This window comes from Lynx canadensis, chromosome E2 (assembly GCF_007474595.2).
Source record: "Lynx canadensis isolate LIC74 chromosome E2, mLynCan4.pri.v2, whole genome shotgun sequence".
NCBI classification, from domain to species: Eukaryota; Metazoa; Chordata; class Mammalia; order Carnivora; family Felidae; genus Lynx; species Lynx canadensis.
Genome location: NC_044317.1, coordinates 26,942,887 through 26,967,819, shown reverse-complemented (window position 1 = coordinate 26,967,819; position 24,933 = coordinate 26,942,887). Strand labels below are relative to the sequence as shown.

The following is a 24,933-nucleotide window of genomic DNA, read 5'->3' as shown; positions in this document are numbered from 1 at the left end:
AGAATTGGATGGGGAAGAGTTGGATATTTTAGCCATTCAGGTGGACTTTGGAAATACCAAGACGTCTGCTCCACAGGCCCCAAGTTTATCTCTCAAATCATTGTGTGTGGTTTAAACAACACAGCTCACATGGAAAGGGACAAAATACAGGATATAGTAGACAAACAGTGGTTTGGACTGTTTGGCTTTTATTTTGACCAAGCACTTGCCCCTTACCTCAACGGCCAGAAACATAAGCCTGGAAAAACCATAAAGGTGTGGCAATTTAAAAAAAAATTTTTTTTTTAAAGTTTGTCTATGTATTTATTTTGAGGGAGAGAGAGCGTGAGCAGGGGAGGAGCACAGAGAGAGGGCTAGAGAGAGAATTCCAAGCAGGCCCCAGGCTGACGCAGGGCCTGGCATCATCATGACCCTAGCCCATCACCCCAGAGGAAACCAAGAGTCTGAAGCTTACTGACTGAGCCACCCAGGTGCCCCTCCCCCGCCACCATTTTAAACCTTGCAACTAGGCATTCTGAGAAAACCCCACACCTGCTCCAGTCTATCCTCACAAGGGTCCTGTCCTTTCCATTGTAGTTTTTTTTTTTTTAATTTTTTTTTCAATGTTTATTTATTTTTGGGACAGAGAGAGACAGAGCATGAACGGGGGAGGGGCAGAGAGAGAGGGAGACACAGAATCGGAAGCAGGCTCCAGGCTCTGAGCCATCAGCCCAGAGCCCGACGCGGGGCTCGAACTCCCGGACCGCGAGATCGTGACCTGGCTGAAGTCGGACGCTTAACCGACTGCGCCACCCAGGCGCCCCTCCATTGTAGTTTTATCACAGGCCCCTTTCTGAGAATGTACATTCATTGTCACACTTACCTAGCCATCACTGAGTCCAACATAACCTCCACCTCAGCCACTACAAGGTTCCCTGGAGATCCCTCATATGAAAGAAAATGTCCCCAGTGCTCCTCTTACCTAGTTTCTCCCAGGGAGCCCAACCACCATAAACCACCTCCAGACAAATCTTTTTCCTCATCCTCAAAATTAGCATGCTTTGGTTATCCTCAGTGACCAGATAATTATTTCTATGACCGCTGTCTAATTCCCGATGATTCTGATTTTTTCTGGGGAACCCAAGCTTATTGCGTGTTACCTGCCAACTGGGCCAGATCTTGCTACCTTGCCGATCTTTTTTTTTTTTAATTTTTTTAAATGTTTATTTATTTATTTTTTGAGAGAGAGAGAGAGAGAGAGAGAGAGAGAGAGAGAGAATGAGTGGGGGAGGGGCAGAGGGAGAGGGAGACACAGAATCTGATGAAGCTCCAGGCTCCAAGCTGTCAGCACAGAGCCCGAGGCGGGGCTCAAACTCACCAACCATGAGATCCTGACCTGAGCTGAAGTCAGACGCTCAACTGACTGAGCCACCCAGGCGCCTTGCTACCTTCCTGATCTTACCAATCTCTTCATCTTACTCTATTTCCTACAATCTCCTCGCATTCTTAAATTATCTCTAAAACAATCACCCCCTCCCTCAGGGTCACCTCACTCTTACTGTAAGAACAAGAGGTATTCACAACATTGCAGATCCCCCCATAGGTGAGCTCAGTTCCAGGGAAGGTGAGGTCACAAAAACAACTACAGAACTGGGCCTATGTTCCATCCAGGACCTCACGACTTTTTGGGGAGACGTTTGCCACTTTTGGGGTACCATCCCCAGAAATCTATCACCTGGCTCAAGAGGTTAGATTCAACAACAGAATCACCTATTCGTTGCTACTGAAGCCATTCACGTCGTCCCTGGATAATCTCATCATGGGCTTCCGGATCAGTGACTAGCCAACTACAAGAAACCCAAGTGGGCTGTTCTCAACTTCAGTGCCCTCGATGTGACCCTGGCTACAGAAGGCGACACTTGCACAGTGGTCAGACACAACTACTACGCCTTCATCCCCAGCAATCTGCTTGACACCTTTGCCACAAGCAGGAAGGGCCGAGAGGTGAATGAGGAAATGTTTCACTGTCATTGCACTCACACTGCCAAGGACAACAGGCACTGGGGCTTCGGGTAGATCTCTGAAGGTCTGTGAAGTTGGGTACACATACTGGTCCCATCTCTAATCTTCATCTATTTGTCTTCAAGGTATCCCTCTCATTAAATGTCTTGTGGGTCATACAGGACAGCAGTTATCTATTGTCAGCAAGGCTCTAAACAAATAAAGGTGACCACATGAGGAAAGAAGAATTTCTAAGATTCTTTGCTTGACCAAACTTTTGTCAGGATCCCATGAAGCCTCTTTCCAGCCAGGCTTTTATGTACTTTCCAGCCAGGCTTCTATGTACTTTCTTCTAGAATCCAGTTTTAGCAAGAATTCTGCTAAGTTAGTTTATCTAGAATTTTCCACCCTTGAGATCTTATCACACTCCCATCCCTGCTACTCCCCAGGTAATATCTGATCACCCTGGCTGACTTCAGCCAAACCCCCCAGACTCCACGTCTCCTTTTAGTCATCTCCCATCCACCAATCCCCACCCCTTCCCATTCCACTTGCTCCTGGGCTATAAACTACCCCCTTGTTCTGGTTGTATTTGGAACTGGGTCCAGTTCTATACTGGAATCTCTCTTCTCCTATTGCAATAATTTTTTGAATAAAATCTATCTTTGCTAGTTTAACTTCTGTTTTCCTTCCCAGTGGTCTTTTTCTTCACCCGCAAGGTCTCTGAACAGGCCATTTGTAAGCTCAGCCAGATCTCTATCTGATCTGGGATCTGATCTGATCTGTCTGGTTCCTGGAGGTGAGGCCTGCTGGACCACCCTAGGGCTTACTCTAGAGAAACCTGCCCTCAGGTAAGGAAGGTTCCCATTTCCAGGGTGAGGAAGTGGCAGAGAGGGAAGGTCTCAGTCCCTGGGGCCAGTTTTAGGACCAAGACTGTCCTTGGTCTGGATTCGCAGCCTCTGGGGACTTTAGACCTCCAAGGCCCCTGCACCACCTCAGGCCTTCTGCAACCAAGCAGATCTCAAGCTGCTCCTGAAATAGAATGAAATCTAGCACTTTCAGCTCTGGCTGTAGAAGTTTTGCCCACTGGCCCATCACCTTGAGGAACCACACTGTTACATTTCACTTGCACAAAACAGTGTCCTCTACTTGGACAGTTAATGTGTGGAAACAGCCCAAACATACCAACCCTCAGCCGCCCTTTGCCCCACATTCCAGATAAGGACATGGAGGCAGCAGGTAAATGGCAATGGTGAAAAGGGCAACTGCCTCCATCTGAAACCTGTGTTCTGTTGACCACACTGCCCAGGCAAGGTACCCAACCTCACCTGGTAACTTGAGGAGAGTCACTCAAGGGCCAAAGACATCTTGAGGATTTGAAGAGACCTGGGGCCAACAAACCATTAGATTTTTATCTCCCCCCTCCACTTCCACCCCAAGACAGGACTCTTGGGTCCCTCTTTCCTCCTTCCTGACCACCACAGCCTTATAGCCCCACACACCCGCCAGGTGGAAGAAAGAAGAGTCGTCCTTCCTCCTAGCTCCCTCTCTCTCTCTACGGGGTCGCTGGGGAGGAGGGGAGTGTCAAACCTGCTCTCCAAAAGCAAGGGTGGGAGTGACGGGGGCGGGCAGGCAAGGATCCCTTCCTTCCTGGAAGAGTAAAAGGGCCGCTGGTCCGACTCCACCTTCGGCACCTGCTGCAGAGAAGCCCCGGGCTGAGGTACCGCCCCCGGCCCCCGCCCGGGTCCGCGCGCAGAGAGAGCACTGGCCCTTTAAGAGCGGCGGCGGCCGCGGCGCGCGGGGAGGAGGGCTGGGAGCGCCCGGAGCTGCGCCGAACTCGCCGGGGACGTCGGGCGCCGGCTCCCTGGCTCGCTCACTCGCTCCGACCGGCTCCCTGCGCCTCCTCCCGGGACTGAGCGGGGACCCCGGCCCGGGCGGGCGCGGGGCGAGCAGAGTCCCCGGGCGGGAGGCGCGCGCTCCGGGCAGCACCCGGCCCCGGGCATGGACAGAGGGAGCTGGGCGCGCAGGGGGCGCCGCGGGACCGGGCGGCCGGAGCGCTGAGCCAGACAAAGGCTCAGGAGTTGCGCTTGCTTTCGGGAGCCGGGCCCCGGGCGCCGAGGCAGCGGGACCCCGCGGCGGGCGGCTCCGGCCGGCCACCTCCCCCGCGGGCCGGCTCCGCGCGCCCGGACCTGCCCTGCCCGCCTCTCCTCGGGCGTGGGAATTTGCCGAGGGGACCTAAGCGGCTCCGGCGGGGACCCGGACCAAGAGGTCTGCCGCGCGCCCGCCGGGCGGGGAGCCAGGGAGCGTCGCAAGTTTCCGAGCCGCGTGCGGGGCCCCGGCGCCGGCCAGCGGGCGAGCCCTGCGTGCAGCGCTCCCGGCCGGGCTAGGCGCCGAGAGCATGGGCAGCGACCGGAGCGCGCCCGGACGGCCGGGCTGGGCGGGCAGTCTCCTTGGCGGCCGGGAGGCGGCGGCGCGGCCGCGACTGCTGCCGCTGCTCCTGGTGCTTCTGGGCTGCCTGGGCCGCGGCGCAGCGGCGGAGGACGCAGAAGTCAATGCCGAGGTAAGGACCCCCGCCCGGCCCCTCTGCGGCGGGCTGGGGGCTCGGGGGCTGGGAGGGAGGGAGCCACGCCCGCAGCCTGGGGAGAGGGGTGGAGGGCGCGCAGACGAGCCCCTGTCCGGGAGATGGGGGGCGGGGAAGAATGGGGCCCGGCAAACTGCCTCTCCCCAGCTCGCCCTCTGCGGCGCACCTCATCCCAAATCCTGGAGGGCGTAGGGCTCGTGCCCACTCTCTACCCCTACTCCGGACACTGATCCGCCCCAGCCCGCGTCCCAGGAGTCGCTTCTGCTGCCCCCAGCCCTCGCTCTCCTCCTCTCCTCTCTCCGGGCGGCCGATTCCTCGAGAGCCTGGCGGGCGCGCTGTGACGTCCTCTGCGAGTGGGGAGGGGGCTGCCCTGGGGGGACCACGGGCGGAGCAGGCAGCGCTCCCGCCTCGGTAGCCCTTGGTCTGGGTGACAGCGAGCCGTGCGCGCAGCGGGCCCGGAGGGGGCGAAGGGGTGAGAGCCTCCGAGACAGCAGTCTCCGGTTGCGGGGGCGCTTTGGCGACTTACTTGGGCTCTTAACGCGGAAACCGCTCCATGACCAGGTGGGTCCAAGAGAGACCCTGTCTCCCCCGGGGCTTCCTCCCACTAGTGCCCCTACGTCGGAGAGGGCAGACTCCGCACGTGTTTTTACCAGGAGCCCGCCTGATAAAACCGTCTCCGGATCGGTCCGGCAGGTGACCAGGCGCGGCCTCCTGGCGTAGAGCGAGGTCCAACCTGCATCCCCCCGCAATACCCCACGCGGGCTCTGTGGGTCGCCCAGCGCCGTCCTCCTGAGCATAGACAGTGAGGGCACCAGCTCCGTTGCCCCAGCAAAAGCGGGGTCTGTTCTGTCCCGACCTGTAAGACCCACTCCCAGTCCGGGACTAGGAGAGGGTAGATAGGACAGGAATGAGACGGTAGGAGGAGAGACCCGCCTCTGTGCTGGCTCCGGTAGGATGGGGCCTCGGTGCCCTTGGGCCGGCCTGGAGCCTCGCAGCCGGAGCTGCTGCGTGCCTTCTATTTGCAGCCGGGCCGGTGCTCCCTCCCAGCCTCCCGGCGGCTTCCCCACCTCCCCCCGGCAGCCTGGGAGATTTTTCCGATGGAAGCCTGCCCTTCCCCGCCCTACTTTAATAAAAGCATGGAGGAAGGGCAGGGAATTCCTCCCGGCTCAAGTTACACCTCCAGCCAGTTCCCCACCTGCTCTGCCCTCCCTCCCTGGCCTGGCCTGGCCAAGCCACAGGGAGCCAGGCCTTTGGCGGGAGGTGGAGTGGGAGCCCAGACCCGGCTGGTCCAGCTGCCCCTCATTTTACACAGGCGGGCAGGCAGGGGCTTATATGCAGCTTCTGCTGGTGGGGACCCCCATCCAGGTACTGGGTAGAGAGTGCTTATTGGACCCACCTACTACTCTGTGGAGCTGAGGACCAGAGGATTGCAAGTCATAGACCCACCCTTGAGGAGTTTACAGTCTATTTAAGAATGGCATCTCTGCAGGGCACCTGGGTGGCTCAGTTCATTAAACTTCCGACTTTGGCTCAGGTCATGATCTGAAGGTTCCTGAGTTTGAGCCCTGTGTAGGGCTCTATGCTGACAGCTCAGAGCCTGGAGCCTGCTTTGGATTCTGTGTCTCCCACTCTCTGCCCCTCCCCTGCTCTCATTCTCTCTCTCTCTCAAATAAATAAAACATTTTAAAAAATTAAAAGAATGGCTTCTCTGCACAGGAAGCAGTTATGGATCAAGCTGGAATTTGGCGGCCATGTCTGTGAATTGGCATCCTGGTTGGCCAGGAGCTGGGGCGCTGGGACCTGTGGTTTGAAGGGCCTTTCTTTGCTTCTACTCCTCCATCACACCCTCCTGTCCCAGCTGAGGGAGTCCCCATACCCCAGGACCTGCACTGTCAGGCCTGAGTGCCCACAGACCATGGCCCTAAGCCTGTGGTGGCACTGGCTAGAGATTTGTGACTGGCCTGCAGCCCCTCTCCTGGGGGAAAAACTTGGGTCAGGTCATTGCTGGAAGAGACTCTGGAGAGTGGAAGGACCCTCGATGTTGGAAGCCAAAGTAGACGGAGGACTGGAGACAGGTGGGCTGTCCCAACAACTAGAGGTGGCTTTGGGGTACAAGGTTGTTCTTTGGAGTCTGTGAAGTCTGTCCAGATCTGGGCCCAAAAAGTCAAATGACTTAAGCAATCAGCCCATTTGCCAGGAAGCCGTGGGAGAACTGTCCCCAGGCCCATGCTATCAGAACACCAGCATGGGGGAGACTCCTGGGCCTGGCCCACACCCTGCGTACAGAGAGCCTCCTTCCCTTGAAGAAGGGCTCTTGGTCCTCACCCCAGAACCCCCATAGCTCCAGACTTCAGGTCGGGTCATGGCTGGACCTTTCTTTGAGCAGCCTGGCAACTGAGTCAAGGCCAGCCTCTCTCCCCTCCCCTCCCTCTCCCAGGACAGAAACCACAGGAGTTTCACCAGACTAAGGAATCAGGGAGCCTGGCATGTGCTAGGAGCTGGCAGCCACCGGCCACCTGCCACCTGCCAGGCCTCAGCCTGGAGAAGGCTGTCTTTCTTGGGGAAGCCACCACTGATTTACTCTGCCCTGTCCCACTCACTCCCTTGGATGTCAAGTCCCAGGCTCCAGCCCAGAATGGCTGTATAGACCCAGGCCCTGCATAGACCCTGGCCCTGCCTGAGTGGGGTGCCCGCTGCGCTCCTGGACTCCCTCCCCGAGAGTCCAGCCCCCACCTATGGATCTCAGTCCCACCGTTTCTGGCTGTGGCACCTAGCCTGCTTAAGTGCCTTTGGTTTTCACCAGAGAATCTCTGGTTCCCCCCATCCCCCGACTGCTTCCTTTTAGGCACAACTTCAGGCTCTCAGCCCCGCCCCATGGGAGTGACTCAGCTGCCAGAGTTCACAGGTGTGCTGCCACTGCCACTAAAACCTGGACACACCCAGGTAAACAGAGGTGGACTCCCGCAGATTTTCCTTGCCCCTGAGTGGGGGCTGAGCAGATGAGCAAAAGGAGGGGTGCAGGTCACCTTGAATTCTGATTTTGACCTTCAGGTCTGACTGGCAAGCCAAAGCCCCAGGCTCCTTGTGTTCCAGTCTCTGCCCGCACTTCCATGCTGGCCCCTGGGGGCCCTACTGGTGCTCTCTTTTTAGTACCCTCTCTTAAATGTGGAACAGAAACTGCAGAGGGTCCCTGTGCCCACCCTCAAGGAAAGGGGTTCATGTGAGGGCCTTGTCATCGGGAACCTGCAGAAGCTGAATCTTTTCTCCTCCCTCCCATCTCTGCTTTTCAGTCTCTTCTCTGACTACTAACAGACCACTCCTCTCCCATACTCTGTTCCAAAACCCAGAGAGAACTGGGCTGATTGGTGCAGCCAGGGACCTGGCATCCAATTGGGCCATGCCCTTCACCTCCAGCCCTTTTGTCAGGTCCCCCGTGTTTGGGCCGCCCCAGGGTCCAGTCAGTCAGCTGCCTCCATGCAGAGAACAGCCTGGCATGTGCTTGTCTGAGCAGTGTATCTGCCTGGCCTGGCCTCTCTGAGCCCTGGACAAGAAGGCCTTCCTTTGCCCCACCCCAAGGAGCAGAAGAAACAGCATAGAAACACAGCCAGATCCCCCAAAGAATTGCAACCCTCACGGCCTATACTCTCTGATGCCAACTCAGGATGGCTACACTGCCAGGCATGGAAAAGCCCCTCCCTTCCAAGCTTTTGGTTCTGGCCCCTTTTGTTCCTGGACCACACGTTCCCTGCCATCATCACCTCTGCCCAGCTGGGATTTTGACTTCTGCCCGAGGCCAGCTGTAGTGGCTGCTGTGGGTCACCACTGATTACAGTTGGTGCTCTAGACTGAACGTTTGCATACTTTCCACCACCACCAACCCCCCCATTCATTATGTTGAAACCCGACTCCTAAGGTGATGGTATTAGGAGGTGGGACTCTGGTGATTAGGTCATGAGGATGGGGCCCTCATGAGTGAGATTGCTGCCCAGGAAAGTTCCTTTGCCCCTTCTGCCATGTGAGGACAGAGCAAGCCGTCGGCAGTCTGCAACCCAGAAGAGAGCCCTCACCGGAACCCATCGGGGCTGCCCCCCTGATCTTAGACTGCCAGCCTCCAGGACTGTGCGAGATAAATGTTGTAGGCTTTCCAGTTTATGGTATTTTTGTTACAGCAGTCTGGATAGACTAAGACGTTTGGCATCTTCCGTATCCTCTCAAGATTTATGTGACTCGCATAGCTGGCCACGGAGGCGGGGGCCAAGCTCCATGGCCAGCTTATGCTTTTGGACATGGAGATGTGTTCTCTGAGTCAGCAGAAGCAGAGAGGGGTCAGGGGCTCTCTGCTTGGGTCCTCTCCACTACAAAGGGTCCTGGGAGGACTCCACAGGTGAACGTGGGGCCCTGGGGTCATGAAGGTGGTGTCATGAACACTTATCTAAGCCTGCAGCACACCATACATACCTTCTAGCTGGATGAGCCTCCCTGAGTCAGGGTGCAAATGAGGCCGGCCGCTCCCCAGAAGGACACTGGTTCCGGGGATGCCTGGAGACCAGTGGCTGTGGGCTGGGCTGTCTGGGGGAGGCAGCACAGATTTTGCACCCCCAGGCAAGAACAGCATAGGTATGCAAGCTGGGCTTGGATCAGAGAGACAGAAAAGGATGCCTTTTACCAGATCCCATTTCCTTTGTGGGAACAGCAAGAAATGAGCAAAAGACCCAACCCAATCTCTGATATCTGGACAGACAGATGAGGACCTGGGTAGCAGCCATTAGCCAGCCTTCAAAGATGCTTCTCATCCTACTGCCATCTCATGCTCCAGCTTCCAGAGCCTGGAAACCAGGGTGTGGGTCAGCTTTCCAAGGCTGGCTCTTAGCCCCGAGAGCTACCTTGTCCTCCCAGGAGTGACTGCCACCATGAGCAGTGAGAGCCCAGCTTCACGTTGAGCATTTATGAGCATGGCACTGGGCACAAAAGAAGCACTTGCAAAGTGGTAGCCAAACACAGCAACGATGAGAAACAAGTGGCATTTGCTGTTGTGCGAGTCACAAAACCTCTCTGAGCCTCAGTTTGTCTACAGAATGAGAATATTAATAGCATCTACTGGATGGAGTTCCTGGGGAGATTCGGTGCATTTGTGTGTAAAATGCTGAACGCTGTGCCCACTGGTCCTCCATGAGGCCCAGTGAGGATCAGGTGTTATTTTTGAGCACCTTCAACCTACTTGGTTACATCCTAGGCACGGCCTATGAATGTTCTGTAAGCGTTTTCACATTTAATCCTGCTGTTACTCTGCAAATGTGGGACTATCATTACCCCACTGTATAGAAGAGGAAACTGAGACTAGGGGGTAAGAGAAGTTGCCCCAGATTCCCCAGCCAGGGGGTGGCAGAGCTGGGCTTTGAACCTAGTTGGTCTGACTTGGAGCTGAGCTCCCAGCCCGCATGCTGGGTTAAAGGCTGCAAGGTGCCATGCCATGGGGAGCCCGCTGGGCTGGAGCCAGGTGGGAAGGAGAGGGTGGAGATGGGGCCACACATGCCTTTACCCCTCCCCACCCCCGCCAATCCAGCCACCCAGGCTTTACCCCATGAACAGCCCTATCTACATGGACAACATCTACAGGAGAGTTTCCAGGTGAGGCCCTAAGAACTGGCTCACAGCCAGCCCCGAAACCACTAGCAAACAGGGCTTTTTTCACCCCGCCCACTGGCCAAAGGACCGTCTGGTTTTTCCTCCAGGTTAAGGATTGCAGGAGCAGGCTGGGAAGGAGCAGGGTGAGGGAGCACAGGAACTCAGGTGGCCACCTCCTTCCTGCTTGCCTCGCTGGACAATCCCCCAGCCCTCCTACTCTCCCAGCCACCCAGAGCCCCTTCCCCAACTGCAACTTTCACATAGTGGTGGAGGGGGTCAGCTTGAGCCCCAAATAAGCAAGTATGTTCTTCTGGAACTGCTTAGGTATGAATCGTGCTACCTTGAAGGGTAAAGGACACACCAAGGACAGGGGGGCTGGCGGAGTGCCCCCTCTCTTCACCGGCCTTGGGTCTGCGTCATCTGTGCTGTCATCCCTGTGTGGCAGTGAGGAGTGACAATATCGACCCCATTTTGCAAAGAAGGAGCAGAACGGGAGCTTAGAGAAGCTTAATAAGCCCCCCTCCATCATTCAAAGGCCTGTTAGGTGGACAAGCAGTCAGGACCAAGGAACAGGTGTCACTGGGAGGCAGATTTCTGCTCAGCCTGAGGAGGAGCTTTCCAACAGTCACTGATGCCCAAAGACAGAATGGGCTACCTCAGTGGCGGTGGGCACCCCATCTCTGCCGGGGTGCAGGCTGGATGAGTCATGGGCCCAGCTATAGTCCTTAGAGGCTTCAGGGAGGTAGCTGGACTTGATGGCCTGAGGTCCCCTCCAGCCTAAGGCTGGATGAGTCTCGGGTTTGTTTGGGTCACCTTGCCGGTGAATGGGTTCCCAGCTCGGATCCCCTAGAGGGTGGGCCCAGGGTGCACGCTCTGCGTCTGCAGGGTCTGTGGCTCCCCAGGACCACAAGTCTCTTTCAGCGCCGGCTCCGTGCCCAAGACTGGGAGTGCAGAGCCAAGCGAGGCCTTGGCCTGCTCCCAAGAGCCCACAGCCTGGGATACGGGGTAAGGGAGACGGGCACGATGAGGACCTCACACCGTGGAAGGTCTGGGTCTGTCCTTGGCAGCCCTGACAAGACGCCTTTTGTGCCTGGCTGGCGACCCTGCCAGGGTCAGCCTGGACTACAGAGAGAGCTGTGGCTGACAGAAACGGAGCGGAGCCCAGCGGAGACTGGCTTTTATCGCACAGAGGCCGATAAGGCCGAGTGGGAGGGGCCCCAGCCCTCTGAGCCTGGGGAGGTGGCTGTGGGGGCAGCAGAGCAGGGGAGCTCACCCCGCCCCTACGGCGGCTTAATGCACAGTATTGATCCGAGGCTCCTTCGCAGACGTACCCTCCCTGTAGGCCTGGTTTGGCATTGTCTCAGCAATCCTGGTGGGCAGCCCTGCTGACATGGCCCAGCGCCCAGCCCCAGCCAGAGATGTGGGGTGTGGGGAGGATTAGATGCCCTCCCCCAGTGCTATCCTGGGCACTGCTCCTCGGCCGAGAGGAGCTGGTGCTACTTCACAGGCAGTGGGCCAGTTGCACTGCTTATGGACTCCAGTTCTAGCCAGGCCAGCTGTGTGACCCTGGGTGGGCCACTCACCGTCTCCGAACCTCACTGTCTGTATAATGGGATGGGGGACTTGTGAGCTTTGAATGGGCTGATAAGAGCAGACTGCCTGGCCCACAGCAGGGTCTCAACCTTCTGCTACTGTGTTTACGGCCTCACCTGGGAGCCAGGGGCCCAAGAATCTCCCCCTTCCGACTCCTGATGGCCCCACGTTTCCGCACCTGGGGCTAGACATGCACCTGAAGCATCTATACGTACTCATGGGGTGGGGTCTGGAGCTTAAGAAAGAAATGGCTGTGAAAGAACTGGAGTGGGTGGGGTCTCTCTGTGTGGACCCTAGAGCTCTCTTCAGAACCTTCCCGGCCTCCCACTGGACAGCGGCTCTCATGGAGGAGTTCCCCCTACTTTGCCGCTCCCTGACCCATCTGAGCCTCAGTTTCCCCACCTGAGAAACAAAGTTTCACCTGCTTGGCTAACCCCACCTATGAGAATCTAGGTAACAAGGAAAGAAAGGCGGCAACTTGTGTAAAGGACAGTCTCTACGGTCGCCAGTCGGGGCGGCAGGGGCTTGAACACAGCCTCTCCCCAGCTTTGAGACTGGGAGGCCAGTCACGACCCTGGGAATTGCTACCCACTTTTGGCCCGTGGCAGCAGAGCCTGTCAGCAAGCTGGGACTTCAGGGCACAAGCAGCCCCTGCCACCCACCTGTGCACCCCTGCCCCATGCCCCCTTCCCTCTGCATCTGCATCTTCCCCTCCTGGACTTGTCACACTGAGTCCAGCAGTAGGAGTAGGGTGGAGAGAAACATCCTCCCAGACGCAGGAGAGAGGAGAAGCCCACAGCCCTACGGGGGGTGTAGACTGATTGGCACTTGGCAATCAGCCCCGAACACAAGTTTGCCAGAGTCAGGCAGCCTCCGTCAGCTTCTTCGCCTTGTCATCTGGGGCTCAGCTGCTCTGGGCCCAGGCTGCATATCTGCTCACCCTCCCTCACAGGCCGCTGGTTCTCAGCCTGGCTTCTCATCCTGGCAGGGGCCGAGGGCATTGAGGGTTCAAGGCTTGGCCCATATTGAAATGGGAGCTCTTGGCTTCCCTAAGACCCAGAGGGTGCTTGTCTGTGCGGAGGAGGGTCCGCAGGCACCCGTGGGACCTTCCCATCACCCCCTGAGCTGCCTCCAGGATTGAAGGGCCCCTCAGCCTCATCGGCTGTGCTGGGCCCTGGAGCTGTTCACTGCAGACAGGCCCAGCTCCCCTCCCGTTCCCTCCCCAGGGCCCCAGCCTGAGCCTCCCCTGCCTGCCCTCCCTCTGTCACTCTGCAGACACCGCTAATCAGCCCCTTGGTGGCCTGTGATTGCGCTCCAGTGAGATATTTTTACCTTATGCAAATAGGTGATGTAGAGGCGACCTCATCTGTCAGCGGGCAGCTCCACCTCTCCCCCCACCTCCTCTGGCTGCTGGAGCTGGGCTAGAGGCCTGGCCTTGCCTTCCAGGTCTCCCCATGCCTCTTCAGGGGAACTGTCCATTACGGGTGGGGACCTCCCGCCCTGCCCCTCACACACACAGCTTCAGGAAAGGCTTCCCGTGCTTGGGAAGAACAGGGAGGGTGCCCTCGGCACCGCCAGTGTCCAGTGGAGCTGAGGGAAGGAGCCCTGGGCCAGAGGGGTGAGTGAGGAGGGCTATGGGGGAGGCCGCTGCTGTGCCCTCACCTGAGGCTGCCCAGCACTTAGGCCCCTTGGAGCCTGGACTCTCCAGCTCTGTTGGTGGAGGCAAAGGGCTGCGGCTCCACGGACAACCAGACCGGCCTCTGTCATTAATATTACATTTATTGAGCACTTTCCCCAACCCGGCACATTGCCAGGCAGTAGTGTGGCCTCCCAGCTTAACCCTCACAGAAACCCAGGAGATGAGGCAGGTCCTAGCACAGCACCCCGCTTTCACTGACCGCGGACTGAAGCCCGGGAGGCATGTGGCCACACCTCAGAAGTGGCAGGGCCACAATTTGTCCCCAGATCTGTTCCCAGAGCGGACGGTTGTTTCCCACCTCCATGTCTCTGCCTTATTCTGTGGCAGTTCCCCAGGGCCCGGGAGGCCTGGAAGCTGGGGCCAGGCGTCTGTCTGCCACCCTCGTTGACTCAGCAGCCATTCCCTCCAGCTGTAACCTGGGCACTGCTGAGCTGGCTATGTGGGCAGCCCAGCAGTGCCGGGGTCCGGTGGGGGGCACTGAGGGAGCAAGTGCTTGAGGAGTTGGATGTGACACTGGTGGCAGACAGATAAGGGCGTGGCCCTGGCCAGCTGACACATGGCTGTTGGTCCACAGCAGCCACCATATCGGGCCATCATCCTGCCTTATGGGACTTTGATATGGGGTCTTAACCTTCCAGACCCTCCCAGAGAGCAGGCCTCAGGTGCCCTCACTCAGGGGAGGGGGAGGCCCCAGAGGCCCTAGGGTGGGCCAGGAAAGGTGCAAAGGACACTTCCGTGTGGCCAAGGCCCACAGAAGTCCCTGGCCTCTGTGCCCACCAGCCTCCCATGGCGGTCACTATGCTCTCGTGGCCAAGGTGAATTCTTACCCCAGTTCAGCTTGGCTCATCGGGGATCCCATCCTCCGGCTGTGACTGTGACAGTCCTATCTGCTCACAGGCCTGCAGGTGTGAATCCCTCCCTCTCTGGGTACAGTGGGTCTCCCCAGGGAGCTTGTGAACCCCTGGAGGTCAGCACCCCTCTGCCGTGGTCCTCCACAGCCCCCAGCTGGCATGGTACCTGGCACAGAGAGGGTACTCAGAAAGACTTGGCAGGAGGGGTGCGGTGGGTGAATGGATGGACAGATGGATAGATGGAGGAGAAGACAAGGCCCGCCCAGCAGACTCTGGAAGGGGACGGGTACCCCCATTGCGTGCCAGCTGCACTTCCCAGGGCTGTCTCTCTCAAATCTCCCAACCCCAATAACCCCATTGTCCCCTGAGAAAACTCAGGCCCAGAAAGAGCAAAGCGTTTGTGGCAAAGCAGGGACTGGACTTCAGGCCTCCTGGCCCACCCTGTTGGCCCCGGGTGGGCTGCCCCAATCCATCTGCTCTGCTTCCAGGAGGCCTAGGATTTGTCAGGGAGTAGCCCAAGGGGCTGGTTTTCCTGCTTGGTGAGGCCTCAAGAGGTTCTGAACCTCTGAATCCCCAGCGGTCTGTCAGGAGTGGTAGGGGGCCCACCCTGGTGTGCCCAGTCCGACAATAAGGACAGCAACTGTGGACTGCCCTCACGGACAAACAGTGGGGGAAGACAAACAAAAAATACCTAAGGGAAATATATAACGTGTCATATGGTCACAAGTACAGGGAAGGAGAAGGGATGCAGGGTGTATTTTAACATTATGTTGTCAGGAAACACCCCTCCAGTAAGGCGAGGTTGAAGCACAGACTGAAGAAAATGGGGGTGTGAGCCATACAGAGCACTTGGGCAGCAGGAACAGCAAGTGCAAAGGCCCTGAGACAGGAGCATGACTGCCTGTGGGGGGTGGGAGGAGTGAGGTCTAAGAGCTGAGGCAGGGGCAGGTAGTGAGGGGCCTGGCAGCTCCTGTAAGGACTGGCTTTGACTCTGAGCTGGGAAGTTTCGGGAGGATTCTGAGCAGAACCAGAAGGTTGACCAGACCTGACTTGTAAAGGCCTTTTGTTCTGGCTCTTGTGTGAGAACAGACCATAGGAGGTGGAAGCAGGCAGAGCAGCACAGAAGCTCATGTGGTCACTTTAGCAGGAGGCGGCGGTGGCTCCGACAGAGCGATGGCGGAGGTGGTGGGCGGTGGGCGGCTGCAGGCTGTGCATGTCTGGGACTAGCAGTGCCAGACGCGCCGACCGAGTTGTGGCCTCTCCTTTGCAGAACTGGCTGAGGCTCTACGGCTACCTGCCCCAGCCTAGCCGCCACATGTCCACCATGCGCTCTGCCCAGATCCTGGCCTCAGCCCTCGCCGAGATGCAGCGCTTCTATGGGATTCCGGTCACAGGCGTGCTTGACGAAGAAACCAAGGCGTGAGTCCTCCATGGGGCCCTTCCCAGACCCCACTGGCATCTGCCCTCCCGGCTTGCCCTGAAAAGGGGTTGGCAGGTGGAGTTTCCAGGATAGAGTGACCTAGACAAGAGACGGCAAGTGGTTTGATCTCCCACGCTAGTTCGGACTGGTTGGGATTGGCTACCTGAAAACTCGTGTTGAGAAAGCTCCTGAGGTGAATCTGGCTGGGCAGCAAGGAGGATGGGATTGATTAGTGATGTCTGCCACAGGCACAGGAATGGGGAGGACCAGCAGCATGTGCCTTGGATGGGACATCCTCACTAGGCCACAGCTCTGCTCTGAATCTGACAGGGGTGATGGGACCCAAAGCCACATCCCTGGGCATACGTGAGCGTAACGTAGCAAGGACAGAGGGCCTCAGGGGTAACTCTCCCACTCCTGGGTGATACTGGTGATACTCCACAAAGGTGAGCCTCTGTCGGGCACTCAGTCTTCCAGGCTGAGGTCAGTGTGCCTGTTTTTCTGATGAGGAAATCGAAACGCAGAGAGTCTCCCGCTGCCACCACACCCATGCAAAGGGTGGCTGGGGGCCCAAGGCAAAAGGGTGGAAGAAGGGTGGACTGCCTGGAAGAGGCAGAGCCGAAGCAGGAAGGCGTGTGGAGGAGAGGCTCTGGGCTTACCCCTCCGTGCCCATGACCCAGGTGGATGAAGCGACCCCGCTGCGGGGTGCCAGACCAGTTCGGGGTGCGCGTGAAAGCCAATCTGCGGCGACGGCGGAAACGTTATGCCCTCACTGGGAGGAAGTGGAATAACCACCACCTGACCTTCAGGTAGGGACCATGGCTGTCCGTGGTAGCGTCCCTCCCACGGCATTGCCCAGAGACCGCTCTTTCCTCTCCTCTCCCAGGCTGAGGCCTCAGGCTTCCCAGTGGGCTTGTCTGGAAAGCTTCCTTTCCCAGAAGCCCACCCCGGGGTGTCCAACATAGACAAGCTGACCCTGCTCCCACGCTGACAAGATCGGCCGCACACTCTGGCCGGTCTTCCCCCAGTGAAGGTCAGGACCCTTGGAGCTGTTTCCGCTCTATCCTCCTTCCCTCCCCGCTCCCCACCCGCCAGCAGCCCGGGGCTGGCCTCACAGCTCAGCTCCCGTACCAGTACAAACTGGGGGCCTCCACAGTGTAGGGCACGGGGCTTTAGGTATCTGAGGGGTTGGGGGGGAGGGTGGAAAGGGCTGGAATCCGGGCATCTGTCAGGTGTGCAGGCAGCAAGACCCCTGCAAAAACCCTGGTTCAGGCACCTTCCTCCTTTCTGCTGAGTCCTTTGGCAAGAAAGCCTCCTGAGCCTTGAGCCATGTGGCAGTCCCTGAGGGCTCCCCTTCTTGTTTTAGTCCCTCCACAGTCCTACCCGCAGCTCTATCTCCTGAGGAAGAGCGGCTCCCGCGGCCACTTAGACCCTAGGCCCCCAGAGTGACTTCATGGCTCCAACAGCTTTTAAGGGAGGAGATCTGTCCAGCACACAGAAGCTTAATCTGATTTATGTGGGTAATAACAGGCCTCATCATGCTTTTATCACGTGCAGACTCCAGACCCATGTTCTACATGAGCTAATTCATTTAATCCTCCCAGGGCCCCCAAGATGAGAGCGCTACTCTCCTTTTCCCCAGTTTACAGATGAAGAAACTCAAATTCAGAAACACTTAAGTCACTTGCCCAAGGTCACATAGATTATGTTAGAGCCCGGCCTTGAACTTAGGACAGCCTGACCCTGCAATCATCAGAGCCATTTGGCCTGTGTTTCCTAAACCTCAGCCATTTGTATCAAACTGTCTAGTTCTTTCTCTTAGCTCCATAGCACTTTTATTAGTGGTTTTCTTATTTAAGCTAACTGAATACAATGCAACCTTATTTAGCCATATCCTAATGAACTCCTGGGTTTGACATGTTAGTTGTCTTTTTCAAATTCACATCAGAATAAACCAGTAGTTGATATTGATGGGCACCGTCCACGAACCAGCTCATATCTTACACATGTTCCTTGTGACCATGTGTCTTCGCCCCCACCCAGTGGGTGCTAGCAGTGGACAGCGGACCCAGTAGGCCCTGGGTTCACTCCCCGGTCTCCCTGCCCACTGCAGCATCCAGAACTACACAGAGAAGCTGGGATGGTACCACTCACTGGAGGCAGTGCGAAGGGCCTTCCGTGTGTGGGAGCAGGCCACGCCCCTGGTCTTCCAGGAGGTGCCCTATGAAGACATCCGGCTGCGGAGGCAGAAGGAGGCTGACATCATGGTACTCTTTGCCTCTGGCTTCCACGGCGACAGCTCACCATTTGATGGCACAGGGGGCTTTCTGGCCCACGCCTATTTCCCTGGCCCTGGTCTGGGCGGGGATACCCATTTCGATGCAGATGAGCCCTGGACCTTCTCCAGCACCGACCTGCATGGTGAGAACACCTGGCCGGGGCAGGGGAGGGGAGGCAGAGCCGGAGCTGGGCATTGCCCTCTGACCCAGTTGAGCAGAGACAGGGTTGGGAGGGGAGAGCTTCATCCAGTGAAGTTTTCCAGAGCACTGACCCTCAGTATCTCAGTCTGTTGTCCCATGACCTCCAAGGGGTGGTAGGGAAAGGGAGGGATCATTTTACCCACCTCTCAGATGGGAAAGTGTGAGGCCTAGCAGTCAGAGCAGCTCAGCCTCTTCTGAGAATGGCAGAAGGGCCAGCTCTCTGATGGCCTCAGCCCGCAGGGCCTGGGCCAGGGCAAAGCTGACTGTGCATCCCCCCCACCCCCACCCCGGCCGATCCCCACTGCAGGGAACAGCCTCTTCCTGGTGGCTGTGCATGAGCTGGGCCACGCGCTAGGGCTGGAGCACTCCAGCAACCCCAGTGCCATCATGGCGCCATTCTACCAGTGGATGGACACCGACACCTTCCAGCTGCCTGAGGACGACCTCCGGGGCATCCAGCAGCTCTACGGTGAGCGGGCAGTGTGGGCACGGCCAGCGGGCTCTGCACGCCAGCTCTCAACTCCCAGCCCTATGAGGCATAGGCGCCACTGCTCTCCCTGTTGTGTCGATGAGGAAACAGGCCCAGAGAGGATTAGTGACTTGTCCACATCGCTCAGGGAGTGAGTGATGGGGCTGGAAGTCACACGCAGGACTGGCCGACTCTAGGGCCCTCATGGTGGCTCCAGACTGGGGTCTCCAAGGCCCCTCACAGACCGCTCCTCTCCTCCTCAGTGTCATTGATACTCTTATTAGACAGAAGATGCCCTGGTCCCAGATCTCGTTCCTCCTACTCTTGCTCCCAACCCAAGCCTGTCCCAAGCTCACCAGTGAGTGTTGTTGGCTTATCACTTCCTGGTGGCTTTGAGGCAGGTGGCACCCCCCTCAGCCCAGGCCCCACCCGAGAAGGCCTCCAGTGGTAAGGGCTCCTGAGGACTGATTCTGTGGGCCCGGCTTGCACTCAGCACCACCCCGAGCCCCTTGTTAGGGCTGGCGGTACCTGCCTTGCTGGGCACGTGACAGATACTTCCTCACTCTGTCCCCGGCAACCTGGTAAGAAGATGGGCCCCTGGCAGAGGTCACAGAACCATGTTCTTTCCTCTGCATGTGTCCACCAAAGCAGGCTGGTGTCCTGAGGGGAATGTCCCCAAGGGGAAGTGGAGGAAAGGGCAGCCTCAGGGGCACAGTGATCCACGTCCAGTGTGGGGAGGTGAAGGAGAGGGCTGTATGGAGGACAGAGGTCCTCCTGAGGGTGATGGCAGGTGTGGGGGAGGGGTCGGCTGTGGACAGACAGGGGGGCGCATCACCTGGGTAGACCCCACTGCCGAAGCACATGTCTCTCCGGGCTGGGTGCCCCAGGGTCCCCTGGTTCTGAGTAGGGGCTACCTTCTGACTTCCCACTCACCCCACCCCACTTTGCAGGCACCCCGGATGGTCAGCCACAGCCCACCCGGCCTCTCCCCACTGTGACTCCCCGGCGACCGGGCCAGCCAGACCATCGGCCTCCCAGACCCCCTCAGCCACCACCCCCAGGAGGGAAGCCGGAGCGGCCCCCAAAGCCAGGCCCCCCAGCCCAGCCCCGAGCCACGGAACGGCCTGACCAGTATGGCCCTAACATCTGCGACGGGGACTTTGACACAGTAGCCATGCTGCGTGGGGAGATGTTCGTGTTCAAGGTCTGGCCCCTGCCCGTGTCTCCCCTGATCCCTTGGCCCGGTCTCAGAGCAGGAGAGCAGCCCCCACATCCCACCCCTGCATCCTTGCCCCACCTGACTGCCCGAGCACACCCACCCCTCCCTCACTGAGCAGCCCCTGGGGAGCCCTCAGACCCTAGACCAAGAAGAAACCAGCCTGAAGGACACGGGACTTGCTCAGGGTCACACAGCAAGTGCAGGGGTCCACACCCCGCCCAGGGCTCACTTATGGGTGCTGCCCTGGCTTTCCAAGCCACCCCTCCGGATCTCCCTGACCTAGGAAAGGGCAGCCGGATGAGGGGCCTCTCCCGGTATGAGGGAGTGAGCTTGCCCTGCCCACTCACACCCACGCCCTCCCCAGGGCCGCTGGTTCTGGCGGGTCCGGCACAACCGCGTCCTGGACAACTATCCCATGCCCATTGGGCACTTCTGGCGTGGTCTGCCCAGTGACATCAGTGCTGCCTACGAGCGCCAAGATGGACGCTTTGTCTTTTTTAAAGGTAAGCTGGGGTAGGTGGGAGGGCAGGGCGGCCTCCCTTCCCTGACCTCTGGCCTGGCCTCTGACCCAGCGGGCCTGAAGGAGGGGGAGAGCGAAGGGCTACATGGCATGTCCACAGTGTGGGGAGCCGAGTCAAGGCAGGGGTGGGGCAGGAGGAGACAGAAACCTGGGGACAGGGGGACCTGGGCCCCTGGGGGCCAGCGGCTGCTCTGACTGGAGGTGAGCGTCCATCTGTAGCACAGGGGCTCCGCATGTGACTCCTCCTTCCTTGTGTCTTGTGCCTCCTGCAGCCCCTCCTCATAAGACAAGAGTCCCCCCATCCCCTTCTTCCCGGGCAGGATTTCTGTGGTCTGTCTTCAGGGACAGTGGAGCTCCCTGCCACCGGCCCTCCCTGTGCGGCCTGCCTCTCTGGGGAGGGCCTCAAGGGCGGCACCCCCGGTGGATCAGCTGTGTCCCCAGCCCAGCTGGCCCGAGCCCACGCTTAAAGCCCCTGGGCCCAGAGTCCAGGCAGGGCTCCCCCTCTTTCCTCCCTCTGTACAAGAACTGTGTATGGGGGGGGGCGGCGCGGACGTTCACATGGGAGTGCAGGCCATTTATAGTGTGACCGTGTGCCGTGGGTACAGGTGTGAGTGAGTGACTTGTACGTGTGTAAATGAGTATGTCAAGGTGCCCGTGAGTGCTGAGTGTGTGTGATGTGCAAGTGAGTTGTCTTGTGTGTGTGTAGGGGTCAGTGCCTACACTGTCCTGTGTACAAGGGCGTGGGGGGGGGGGGGGTAAGTGCGGCAGCGGATGTGTGTGGATGTGTAAGCCCAGGACAGCATTCCCCATGTCCCCTCCGTCCCATGCCCCTCTGCCCCAGGCCTGTCCTCACCCACCCGCCCCTCCTCCTGCAGGTGACCGCTACTGGCTCTTCCGAGAAGCCAACCTAGAGCCCGGCTACCCGCAACCGCTGACCAGCTACGGCCTGGGCATCCCCTACGACCGCATCGACACGGCCATCTGGTGGGAACCCACAGGTCACACCTTCTTCTTCCAAGAGGACAGGTGAGCACTGCCTTCCTCAAAGGCAGAAGGCCCGAGCCGAACGCCCCTACCCAGAGAACCACAGCCGGTGCTTCTGCTCACAGGTACTGGCGCTTTAATGAGGATACACAGCGTGGAGACCCCGGCTACCCTAAGCCCATCAGCGTGTGGCAGGGGATCCCTTCCTCCCCCAAAGGGGCCTTCCTGAGCAACGATGCAGGTACTGGGCCAACCCCCTGCAGCCCGCCCAGCACTCACCATCCCCTCCTCCACACACAGGGTTCACCCAGCCTTTTGATGGCAGGTGTGAGGGACGCAGCCATGGCAGGCCCTGGGCCGGGGGCTTCCAGAGCATGACTGTCCTGGTCCCTCCTGCACTGTCTCCATCCCCTCTTTACAGACAGTCACACTAAACCAGAGAGCTTGAGTAAAGGGCCCCAAACCCCACAGCAAGAAAGTTGCGGGGAACCAAGAGTCCAACCCAGGTCCGCCTGTGTCCAGAGCAGGAACTCAGAACTACCCTGTTCCCTCCAGGGCAACCCACAGGGAGCCTGAAGCCTGAGGGGGGTTAGCTTGGCTCAAAGCAATGGCGGGCAAGAGTCCTACCAAGGTGCCCGCTTACCTGCCTAGAAAGGAAGCTTGACCTCTGTCATTATAACTAAGCACCAGGGAGCCGTGGCTTTTATTTCTCCAGCAGGGTCTCTGGCAAACTTACGAAAAACCATTAGTCTTGGTTCTCAGGTTCCAGGTTCTTAGGCTCAGGGGAGACCCCACTGACTTTGCCAGTGCTTAGGCAGGTCACGTGGCATCTGTGTGGGACGGCATCGCCATGCAACTACTCTGATCTCATTGTGATCAGCAGAGTATAGACTCACTCATGGTTCAGACTTGGCCCTTCGTGGGGCTGATGGGACATGGGCAGAGCACCCAAAGCCACAGAGCCCATCCAAGGCAATGTTAAGCTCTGCTCCAGGTCTGCTGCAGGCTGGCCGTGTGCAAGGCTGGCCTTGAGCAAGACATTGACCTCTCTGGTGTGGGGTGAACCAGTCCTGGGACAAGGTAGCAGGGCCCCCTGACCGTAGCCCTTATGCGGCAGGCTGCAAGACCCTTCTGTGCGCTGCCCCAGCCAGGAAGCACAGGCAGCACCGTCAGGTCCTTTCCCCAAACCCTGCCCCTCTCTGAGCCAGGTCTGGCTCCCATAAGTTGAAAGGGGCCAGATCTGAAAATGCTCAGGCAAGCGAGTGAGAAGGTGGGTGTTTTATTTTAAGTTTTTATTCTGAGAGAGACAGAGAGAGTGTGCAAGCAGGGCAGAGGGGGCGAGGGGCGGGGGGGACAGGATCCCAAGGAGGCTCTGTGCTGACAGCAGACAACCCGATGCAGGGCTCGAACTCACCAACCGTGAGATCATGACCTGAGTGGAAGTCAGACGCTTAACTGACTGAGCCACCCAGGCGCCCCCAGGGTGGATGTTTTCAAGCTGGGGCTCCTTCAGCATGTCCTGGTCTTCTTTGAGGGTCACCGGCCGGCGGCTGGGGCACGGCCTGACACCACTCATCCCCGCTTGCCCCTGCAGCCTACACGTACTTCTACAAGGGCACCAAGTACTGGAAGTTTGACAACGAGCGCCTGCGAATGGAGCCGGGCTACCCCAAATCCATCCTGCGGGACTTCATGGGCTGCCAAGAGCACGTGGACACGGGACCCCGATGGCCCGATGTGGCGCGTCCGCCCTTCAACCCCGATGGGGGTGCAGAGCCCGGGGCGGGCGGTGACAGCGAAGAGGGCGATGAGGGCCGCGAGGCCGGCGCGGGTGGCGGAGAGGGGGACTTCGGGGAGGGGACAGGTGAGGACGGGGGCAGCCGAGTGGTGGTGCAGATGGAGGAGGTCACGCGGACAGTGAACATGGTGATGGTGCTGGTGCCCCCGCTGCTGCTGCTCCTCTGCATCCTGGGCCTCACCTACGCCCTGGTGCAGATGCAGCGCAAGGGCGCCCCGCGCATGCTCCTCTACTGCAAGCGCTCGCTGCAGGAGTGGGTCTGACCCCGCCCCGCGCCCGGCCCTCCCGCTCCTCACGGTGCTAAGGGGCCGGGGCTGGCGGTGCCCGTGGTTTTGAGACGGCTCCTGGGGGCACCCAGCAAGGGCCTTCCATGGCTCCCTCAGCCCCTGGGTGGGGGCTCCTCCAGGCCCCTCCAACATCCCTGCCAGCCCTGCCCCATTGTTTATTTATGCCCAGGGTTTTCTTTTCTTTTCTTTCTTTCTTTTTTTTTGCACACTAATTGAGTATTTGTTTCTACTTTCCTGACTAGGAGCAGCAGTCCATCAGGGCAGGGGTTAGAGTTTTCTAAATGTAGTTCTGCTCTGGACAGGGGGTTACCTCCCCGACCCCACCCCTTCCCACCCCGTACCGCCTCTGGCTCGGGCACAGCCAGAGGACCAGAGGGTCAGAAGGCCCAGTTGGAAAGTAGCTGAAGGGTTTTGGAGGGGCCCTCCTCAACCTGAGCGAGCTCTGGAGACTGGGGGGACCTGACTAGTCTCACCCACCTGAATCTCTGACTTAGGAAGAGCTTACTCCCCGGGGGCAGGCCAGGCCACAGGGGACAGACGGAAGGGTGAGGTAGCCTACTGGCCATGAGTCATGTTGAGTTTTGGTTGCTTCCCAGCCCACCTCTCTCAACCCCAGTAACTGAGGCTTCTTGTGTCTTAAGACGCCCACCCCACCCCCGACCAGCCAAGGGGCCCACAGCCCCAGCTCCCACATACCGCTTGAGCCCACACCTCCTGGCCTGCCTTACCAAGGACCAAAGGGGATCTGCCACGGCCCCTCCACCCAGGAGCCTCGCCCCCCCCCCCCCCCAGGCTGGGCTTCTAGCCCCCGTCCACTCCTCTCTGAGCTATGACCCACTTGGGCTCCTTCCTTGGGTCTCTTCCCACCCACCCTCATCCACACCACTGTCCTCAGGGGTCTCAGAACCCCACCGGTCTCAGGCGCCAGCTGCCAAGGTCCCAGTGGCCCCAGGGAGACAGGGGGCTGATGGGTGCCCACAGCCCACCATGCACCAGGCTTGGGGTTTCCTCCCCTCCACTCCCTGTCCCCCAGGGCACTGGGGGGGGGGGGACACTGTGGAGAGGGGCCAGCAGCTCATCCCCTCATGCAGACTGGGATGTGGCTGTGGAGCCCCCAGAGGAGCCCATTGTGGCCTCGGAGACTCCCCTTCTCCTTGGCTCAGCCCTAAGGGCAGAGACACTTCCTCCTTCTTTTCCTTCCCGAAGTAAGCAGGCGGCAAGGCTGCTGTGGAAATGGTACTGTACAGCCGGCTCCGTCCCCTCTGCTTCCCCTCAGCCCGGGGCAAGCGCGCCTGCCACCCAGATACCCGAGGCCCCTGGAGGGAGGGGTTCTCATGGGCTGACCTGGATCACAGGTCCAGCGGCTTGCTCCCCCCTCCATCCTCAGAACCGGAGAGCCAGCCAAGGGATGGGGGGTGGAGGTCAGT

At 58.8% G+C, this 24,933-nt stretch overlaps 1 protein-coding gene and 1 long non-coding RNA gene across 2 annotated transcripts; one reads left to right on the top strand and one right to left on the bottom strand.

The window, feature by feature from the left end:
* Window positions 1-1,406: 1,406 nt before the first annotated feature.
* On the bottom strand, window positions 1,407-3,702 carry LOC115503064. Its single transcript, XR_003965292.1, has 3 exons — window positions 3,571-3,702; window positions 3,309-3,366; window positions 1,407-2,191 (listed from the first exon to the last, which is right to left on the bottom strand). It is a non-coding gene; the product is annotated as an uncharacterized LOC115503064 (long non-coding RNA).
* A 676-nt stretch (window positions 3,703-4,378) lies between these two features.
* Window positions 4,379-24,595, top strand: MMP15 (matrix metallopeptidase 15). Its single transcript, XM_030299053.1, has 10 exons — window positions 4,379-4,540; window positions 15,600-15,748; window positions 16,430-16,558; window positions 17,863-18,170; window positions 18,537-18,698; window positions 19,649-19,902; window positions 20,282-20,420; window positions 21,313-21,463; window positions 21,547-21,662; window positions 23,016-24,595. Exons 1-10 carry the CDS (start codon window positions 4,379-4,381, stop codon window positions 23,480-23,482), a joined length of 2,037 nt encoding a protein of 678 aa, XP_030154913.1. The 3' UTR covers window positions 23,483-24,595.
* Window positions 24,596-24,933: the final 338 nt, after the last annotated feature.